Raw genomic sequence first — 7,943 nt, 5'->3', positions numbered from 1 at the left:
GGGGGAATCACAATACCCACCTTGAAGACTCAAGTGAGGTGGTACCTGAATGAACGCTTTGCGCCCAGAAGTGCTGGCGCTGCCAGAGGGGAGGGAAGCCCAGCTGCTGAGCAATCGCCTGGGGGGGAGGTGGTCCGCTCTCTCCTCTGACTGGGCCCACAGGTGGCAGGATTCAGAGGAGCCTGGGGGAGCCTGTACCACCAGGACTCCCAGTCCTCCAGCCGCTCCAGGAGGCCATCAGCTGTGGTACCCACCCCCACCCCAATAGCCAGTCCCTTCTTCCTTCTCCCAATTCAGTCCCCTGCCACACCTAATCCCTCCCTCTGACATGTCCACCCCAGAGAAGGTCAGCTCCCCAAGGGGCTGTGCCTGTGTCTCAGAGGCTCCCATGCTGTTAACTGAGCAGAAGATGTACCTGTGGCCTCTGCTCCCGTGGCTGCTTAACCACAGAAGAGCCAGATCAACACATCTCCACACTGATCCTATCTGGTCACTTCTAGATTCCTGGGAACCGAGCAGCGTCCACTCACTCAGGCCTGTCAAGACTATGCCCTAGAAATTGCCCTCTGGCACCAAGCTGACCTGGCCCCTCCTCCCCACATCCACCTGAGCCCTGGAACTGGAGGCTCCCCCAGCACCCAGCTTCCTGACGTTTCCTGCAACCATGAAGGTTGGGTCCCTGCAAGTTGAGCTCAAGCTTCCATTCCTACTAGGAGAGTGTTGATAAAGATGCAGTCCCAGTCCTGCCTCTGACTGTGGCCTTGAGCAAGTCATTTCCCACCTCTGGCTTCATTTTCTTATCCACAAAACGGGCCGCCTGAAACCTTCCTGCAAATTGTGGTGAGGGGTCCAGGCCGAGGGCGTGGAGCTAACATGGTGCACAGCAGGAGACCAAGTACTGCAGGCAACAGCTAATACTTAAACAGCTAATGTACCAGGCACTTACTAAGCTCTTTATATCTGTTACATTGTTTCATTCTCATAACAACCCTATGAGGTAGGTACTGTCACCATCCCCATTTCACAGATGAGGAAACTGAGGTCACTAAGCTCTGCCTGGCCTCTAGGTCTCAGTGAAAGGCAGCCATGCCCATCACAGCCACTGAGGAAGTCTGGCTTCAAGGGGCCCCACCCTACATTCCCAATCTGCTTACCCTATACCCCAACAGGGGAAGGGATGTGTCCAGGGTCACCCAGAGAGTCAGGTGTAAAGATGAGGTCATAGCCCAGGCCACCCTCCCCTCCCAGATGGACCCCATCACAATGTGTTAAGACCAAGAGAAGTGAATCACAGAGACAGAGGAACAAAGCTGAGGGTCCCAGGGCTGGGCCTTCTCCTGGGGAAGCAAGCAGCTCAGAAGCAAAATCCACAGAGTGAAGTTTATTCCCAACAAAGTTCCCCTCCCCCCTCCCCAGCCAGGGACAGGGACAGACAGGCTGGGGGTGAAGATGGGGCTCCAGGAGCTGAGGGGCCTCTGAGAAACAGGGAAGAGCCCCGGCCCCCCGGGCACACCGTGTCTGGCTCCCCCAGCCTGGCCGAGTCCACTGTGCCTCCCTGCCCAGCCCTCGGGAGAGGGGAGGGGGCGCTGGCTCCTGGGTAGTTCCAAAGTGGAGTGTGAAAATAGAGAGATATATAATATTTATACGCAGTGGGCAGTCCGGCGTGGCACTCACACCTCCGTCTGGAAGTCGCCGTCCGGTGGTTCTGTGGGTTCCCAGGCTGTTGCCCGGTGCAGGGCCAGCCGCTCTCGGGGCTTGGGGGGCAGCGAGCCCAGCGTCATAGACTTGAAGGTGCTCCAGCTCTGATGTCGCCGCTGTTGGGATAAGCCGGGACGCTCCCCTGGACTGGGCTTCTCCTGTGGGTGGAGCAAAAAGGGCCGGTGGAGATGGGCCAAAACCCTCCCGCCCGTTGTACAGAAGAACCAACTGAAGAGGCCCAACTGGTGATGTCCCACGTTACCACCAATCAAGTGAGGTTCAAATCCAGATCCACCGGTTCCAGAGCTGGGTTCCTGACCCCTGTGCTCAGAGCGGGCCCCTGAGACCATGTCTCCTGTCTGCCCATCATCCTCAAGATCCTGGGGGAGCCCCCACCGATACCACCTCCCCCAAAACCCCAGACTGTTGCTTATGCCACAGGCAGGCCCTTGGTGAGGCAGGCTGAGGCTGGGGAGGAGGGCAGGGAGAAAATGAGTACCTCATGGGCCACCTCACCCCTACCCAGTCCGGGTACTTATGCTGGACACGCTCCATCTGGCTGCCCCACCCAGGGACATGCACAGACACACACACACCGCCCCCCACCGGCTTCTCCCTCTGCAACAGGGGACCATGGCTCAGAGTCTGACCGCAGGGGCCACTGTGCCCGGTCGGGCCCCCAGCTCTGGGCAGGGGCAGCCATAGGAGGAGCTCTCACCTTGGCCGTGGACTGGCTGCGGTAGCGGTCGAAAGTGTGGAACTTCTGGTTGAGCTCGTGGTAGAGTTCCGAGTGCCGTTTCCGGGTGTGCATCACCTTCTGGGAGCCATAGGGCGTCAGGAGAGGTGCTCCCCACGGGGCACTCAGCACCTGGGTCCCCACATCCCCGCCTGCTACTGGGCCCCCTCTGGGACAAGGCCTGGTTTGGTCTTCACCCCAGAGCTCTGGCCTTGGGCAGCGGAGGGACTGTCATGGGCTCAGGCTGTGCACTGGCACTTGGATTAATTTTAGGAGGGGACCCTCCAAGGCCAGACACCCCCCACCCCACACACACACAATTCAACACACACGTGCACTGGAGCACTTACCTCAAAGTCCAGGTCTGAATACCGTAACTTCTTTCGCTGAGAAGGAGCAACCAGGAGGCAGTGAAGGAGAAGAGAACTTTTTAACCAAGTGCAGGGGCTTTAGAGACAGGAAGTCTGCTGCCTTGGGGTCTGTCCCCCTGCCTAGGCCCAGGAGTTAGGAATCCTTTAAAGGGTAGCCCTTGAGGTTGTGGAAATGGGGCAGAGGCATGAGAGATGAGGCACTGAAGTGCAATCCCACCCCAAGGGGTACACGCAGGCGGGCACACGTGTAGACGTGCACCTACACAGCGGCCAGATGCCACAGTGCAGACTTCCAACGAGGCAGGGACACAGATCCCCAGGCCAGACCACAGGGCAGACCCTCCTTCTTCTGTGCCCCAGAGGCAATCCCTGTCCTGACCCACCTCGTCCCATCCTCTCTGACACCAACAGGCTCCCCTCTCCCTGGAAACCTCCATCCCACTGCAGATACAGGACTCAGCATCACAGAAGCCTTCCTTCGATTGCAATTTGTCCCTTTTTTCTGCCAAACTCGGCCCCGCCTCCGTCCCTCATGCCTCTCCCGACTCTCACTTGCCCAAGACCACCTTCAAGGCCCTGGTGGCCTACTCTGCGTCCAGTGCCACTCAAGAAGTCCTCAGCGTCTCAGAATGTCAGCATGGGAGCACTCATGAGACCAAGACCAACCTTCCCATGTTATACCAGGGAAACAGGTCCAGGGAGAAGGGACTTGCCCACAAGTCCTCAAGAATGTGGCTAAAATCACCATCTAGATTTCCCCAGTCCCAGGCCTGCACACACACTCACCACCACTGCAGTTGGTGACACCCTCTCCTGGTCCTTCCACCTCCCTGCCTGCTCTTTCTCAGCCACCCACCCTGACTTCTCCAACTCTAGGCCCCGATACTCTGCCCTGGACTCTCCCCAGTCCTTCACCATGCACGTGCGTGTCCTCCCCATTTCTGGTCACACTGCACTTTCAGAGGCCGTGGGACTCCTTCTCCTTGCTCCCTCATGTCCACAGACACCGCGCACACAGCTGCGCCCAATGGAATAAACTCTAACTTCCCCCGCCCCAAACGCACTCCTCCGCCCCCGCCCCATAGCAGTTGCCCACACCAGAATTCTGGACGTCATTCCTGACCCCTTAAGGCTCTGCCACGTTTATTGCTACCTCCCACACAAGGAGCCCAGTGCTGGCCCCTCCTCAGGGGCCCAAGCATGGGCAGGTGTCCACAGAACAAAACCTGCCATGATGCTGAGCACTCCCCTCCCCACTGCCCGTGTCGAGAGTTTTCTGTCTTTGTGACGCCTTCCTGTTTCTGCCATCTGCGGCAGGAGCAGGCACCAAATGTTCAAGAAACATTTTGGGAGGAAAAACTAAACTTGCGAACCTTCTAGCTGTTAACTTAGTTTTCTCCATAGGGAGGATGGGGAGCCAGTTTCTGGGGCCCAAACATGAGCAGCCAACAGTGCCCAAGCAGTGACTCCTGCCCCTTCCCTCATCCACACCTTCCTCATCCTGCCAATGAAAGTTCTAGAATGTTCTAGAGTTCTACAGTGGGTCACTATCAACTGCTTGTTGCCAGTGATTCCCTGCAGGGAGTGGGCCTGAGGGAGCCAGACAGAAGGCAGGGCAGCCACAGAAAACACATAGGCATGGAAAGAGAGGGGCTTGTTTTCCCCGGCGGGGAAGAGCGAGGCAATTACCACAGGCCTGTGGGCAGTGCCTGAGGCTGATCTCAGGAACGGTAACAGTAGCACTCCTCAATTATCTAGCACTTTCTACCTGCTCCACACAGAGATAAATGTTTTATATCCATCAATTAGTCCTCGCAACTCTACCAAGAGGCTGCTACGTTATCCCCACTTTACAAATGAGGAGACTGAGGCTCAGAGAGATTAGAGTGAAGAGAGATTACGTGAGTCTCGGGGAGGGGAGACTGGGCACCAGATCTCATTGCTGATTCAGCAGCGCTCAGATCTGAACTCAGGGACTTGGAGGCCCAGGTTCTCGGCCCCTAGATACGGCTTCCCTAGCAATAAGGCACCAGGTCTGAGCCATGGGCCCCTTTAAGGAGGGCCCACCCTGACCAGTTCACCCCAAAACGGGCACTCAAGCAAATGTGAGCACCTTCGAGAAGGGCACCCTCAGCGTGTGGAGACCAGGCCCATCTGAGGAGCTCACAGGAGCCAGGATTCCCTTGGAGCCGCCGTGGGCATCAACAGAGGAGAAGCCCACAGCACATATACTTCCTGGGACTTTGTATGAGGAGGCTGCCAGCTGTCCCTTCCCGGCTGCTGCCAAACAGTGACGGGCGCCCTAGGGCAGGCCTCTGACCCCCAGCCCCAGGCCCGGCAGCTCCTCACCTCCAGGGAGCCCAGCTTCATGGTGGAGCCAGGCACAGTTCGGGGCATGGTCCGGCTGCGCTCCCCCGGCTCTGGCACCTGGCGGGCGCTGGGTGTTGGCGGCGGTGGTTGGAAGGTCATCCCGTAGGGGTTCTGTAGAGACCCATAGGCAGGGCCCAGCCCCAGGCCCGAGTGTTCCACAGACAGGAAGCTGGGGTAGGCTTCGGTGTGGCCCAGGGACTTGGAGGCCCGCCGGGGGGTGCCCTCAGGCCGGGCCCGCGGGGGATCCTCGCCACCTCCGCCCCCGCCGCCAGGCTGCAGACTCAGAGTCCTCCGGGGCAGCACCATGTAGTCCCCCTCGGAGCCCGGCTCGGCCGGCCGCAGCCATGTGAGGTCCAGCTGCCGCAGGCCGCCCTCTCCACACATGTACACGGGGTTGGCCTCCTGCGGGGGCGGTGGCTCCCCCAGCCCTGGTGAGGCTGCCATGGGCACCAGGATGTTGCCAGGCAGTGGTGAGAAGCTGAGGCTGCCCTCGGGGCCCACGAGGCAGGACTTGGGCTCCTCATCCTCGTCCAGAGACAAGCGGGACAGCGTGCCCGTGATGGTGGATGGGTTGCAAGTGTTGACCTCCTTGAACAGCACTGGGGGCAGGAGCAGAGAGAAGTCAGTCCGGGGGAGCAGGAGCCCCCAGATGTCTCCTTGCCCAGGCTGGGCAGGTACCAAGGCCCTGAGCTTGGACGCTAGGGGCAACTGAGTCCCGGAGTGATGGCTGGGTGATTAACACGGGGATTAAGACGGCGACTATCCCCGAGATCCACAGCCAGGCAAAGCAAGGAATGAAGCCAAGGCCCCTGCCCCCACGGTGCCCAGGTGCAGGTCCTGACCTCCGACCCCAGAGCCCCAAGGCTGTCAAAAGGGCCGTGTTCCTCCCTGCTCCTTGGGCAGCTCCGCCCTAGGTGACAAAACTTGGAGATTCTGATAAGAATCATGGAAATGACACAATAATATAACAGCCACTTGGTGCTGAGCACCCTGCTAGGCATTTGGTCCCCTAATTGATTTAAGGCTCCTATCCACCCTAGAGAAGAGATTTCTCTCCTTTATAAGTGAGGCTCCAGGAGTAAGCTGTCCACTCAAAGTCATACAGTGGGTGGTATTCACAGCCTTGACTCCAGCTCAGGGCTGCCTGACTCAAAAGCTGGACCCCACAGCCAGAACCCACTGGAGCGTCCCATGGTAGGGCTGGGGGGCCCCCTGTTCATCCCCATATCTGGGGCCATTCTCAGCGCTGCCCTGGCACACTCACCAGTCTGACAAGCCAGATCCACATCTTTTTCAAAGTCTGACTATAGGCAGAGAGGGAGAGAGCAGACAGGCAGAGAGAGGATCCATGTATCAGGGTGGGAGGGAACTCAGGCCCCTCCCTACCCAGCCAGACGGTCTGCCCATGGCACATTGCCCAACAGAGCAGAGGGGCCCCCGGTGTGGTCTCCTCCAGCCCCACCCAAGAGCGGGGGATATCTGAAGGGGGGACTTGCCCAAGGCCACTCAGCTGTTAGCGGCTGAGCCAGAATCAAACCTGATCTCTGTACCCAGAAAGATGGGGACAGAGCAGAGTGAAGGGGAAGGTGAGGGGTCTAGGGCAGGGGGCACTCAGAACTGACCTGTGCCCTGCCTGGGCCTCCTCACTCACCAGGATCTGCAGCTGCCCGTTCTTACATGAGTCGGGGGAGTCTTCACTCTCATCAGCCCGACACACACCCATCTGGCACTTCACCACGTCCTGGACCTGGGGACAGCAGGTGCCTGCTGGGCCTGAGGCCATCACAGGGCCCCTTGGCTACAGTGAGCTGTGCCTTCCACCCCAGGCACCCAGATGGGCATGGAAGCAAAGCAGCGTATCCAGCCTAGGGGGGTGGGTAGAAGGAGCCCCAGGGGGGCCAAGGCTGCCCAGGTTATCAGCTTCCACACCAAGAGCTGCGCAAATGGGGGCCTGGCCAGGGCCTTAATCCTCCCCAGCTGTGCTCGTCTGCACCATAGGGAGTGGCAAGGGACCAGCGTGGTCACGGGCAGGGGTGGATGTGGCCAGGGAGAGGCCCAGCCCACCTCTCGGCGCAGGAAGCAGTGGACGGCCGTGATGACAAAGCCCTGAGCAGAGTTGAAGACCGCGAACAGGGCCTGGAAGAGGACGGAGCGGCGGTCTGTCATGGCCAGGACGGCAGACATCCAGGTGAGCGCCAGCAGGGGCAGCACCACACAGGAGCTCCAGAGTGAGGCCCTGAGGACGAGGCAGATGGTCCGTCGGGGACCTTCCCAGGGACCAGGCTGGACTGAGCCTGGGCCTGCACTCAGCCTGGGGCCCTTGAGCTGCCCAAGACTGGCGGGGCCCCCAACGATACAACCCCAGTCATGTCCCCTGGCAGAGAGGGGCTGAGCAGCTGGGGGCAGAGAATCGGAACAAAGACAAAGAGCAGAAAACTGGGGGACCAGGAAGGAGGAGGGGACAGACACACTGACACGGGGACGGAGCCAGAGGCAGCATCAGGTGACAGACGGAGAGACTGGAGAGAACCAGTGGGACAGAGGGGGAGGGAGACAGGTACAGATGCTGTGAGTTTTAGCCCCAATTTGCACAAAATCACAGGCCTGGGCCGCATCCCCAGAGACTCTGGGAGGGGAGGAGAGGAAGAGGGACGAAGCGAGACAGACACGGTGAGAGCAGGGATGAGACGGGCAGAGACACACTGGAAGATTAAACGGCTGGAGAGGACGGAGGACATCACAGAGCACAAATATTCAGGGGAGATGAG

The 7,943-nt window shown here is 59.4% G+C and overlaps 1 protein-coding gene across 8 annotated transcripts in view; it reads right to left on the bottom strand.

Moving 5' to 3' along the window:
• Window positions 1-1,361: 1,361 nt before the first annotated feature.
• Window positions 1,362-7,943, bottom strand: part of ADGRB2 (adhesion G protein-coupled receptor B2) — a 36,850-nt gene continuing 30,268 nt past the window's right edge. For 5 of the 8 annotated variants that reach the window (XM_027517553.1, XM_027517569.1, XM_027517585.1 and 2 more), the window contains 7 exons: window positions 7,240-7,411; window positions 6,827-6,922; window positions 6,440-6,479; window positions 5,155-5,774; window positions 2,785-2,820; window positions 2,417-2,515; window positions 1,362-1,856 (listed from right to left, as the gene is read on the bottom strand). In XM_027517553.1, the coding sequence (XP_027373354.1) occupies window positions 1,671-1,856; window positions 2,417-2,515; window positions 2,785-2,820; window positions 5,155-5,774; window positions 6,440-6,479; window positions 6,827-6,922; window positions 7,240-7,411 (1,249 nt within the window). In that variant the 3' untranslated portion in view covers window positions 1,362-1,670. Of the gene's footprint in view, window positions 1,857-2,416; window positions 2,516-2,784; window positions 2,821-5,154; window positions 5,775-6,439; window positions 6,480-6,826; window positions 6,923-7,239; window positions 7,412-7,943 lie in introns of those variants that run through there. The other 3 variants (XM_027517562.1, XM_027517600.1, XR_003506747.1) reach the window with 2 other exon arrangements.

Source organism: Bos indicus x Bos taurus, chromosome 2, assembly GCF_003369695.1.
Source record: "Bos indicus x Bos taurus breed Angus x Brahman F1 hybrid chromosome 2, Bos_hybrid_MaternalHap_v2.0, whole genome shotgun sequence".
NCBI classification, from domain to species: Eukaryota; Metazoa; Chordata; class Mammalia; order Artiodactyla; family Bovidae; genus Bos; species Bos indicus x Bos taurus.
Note: the sequence above shows the minus strand (reverse complement) of the source record. Positions and strands in the feature narration are given on the sequence as shown.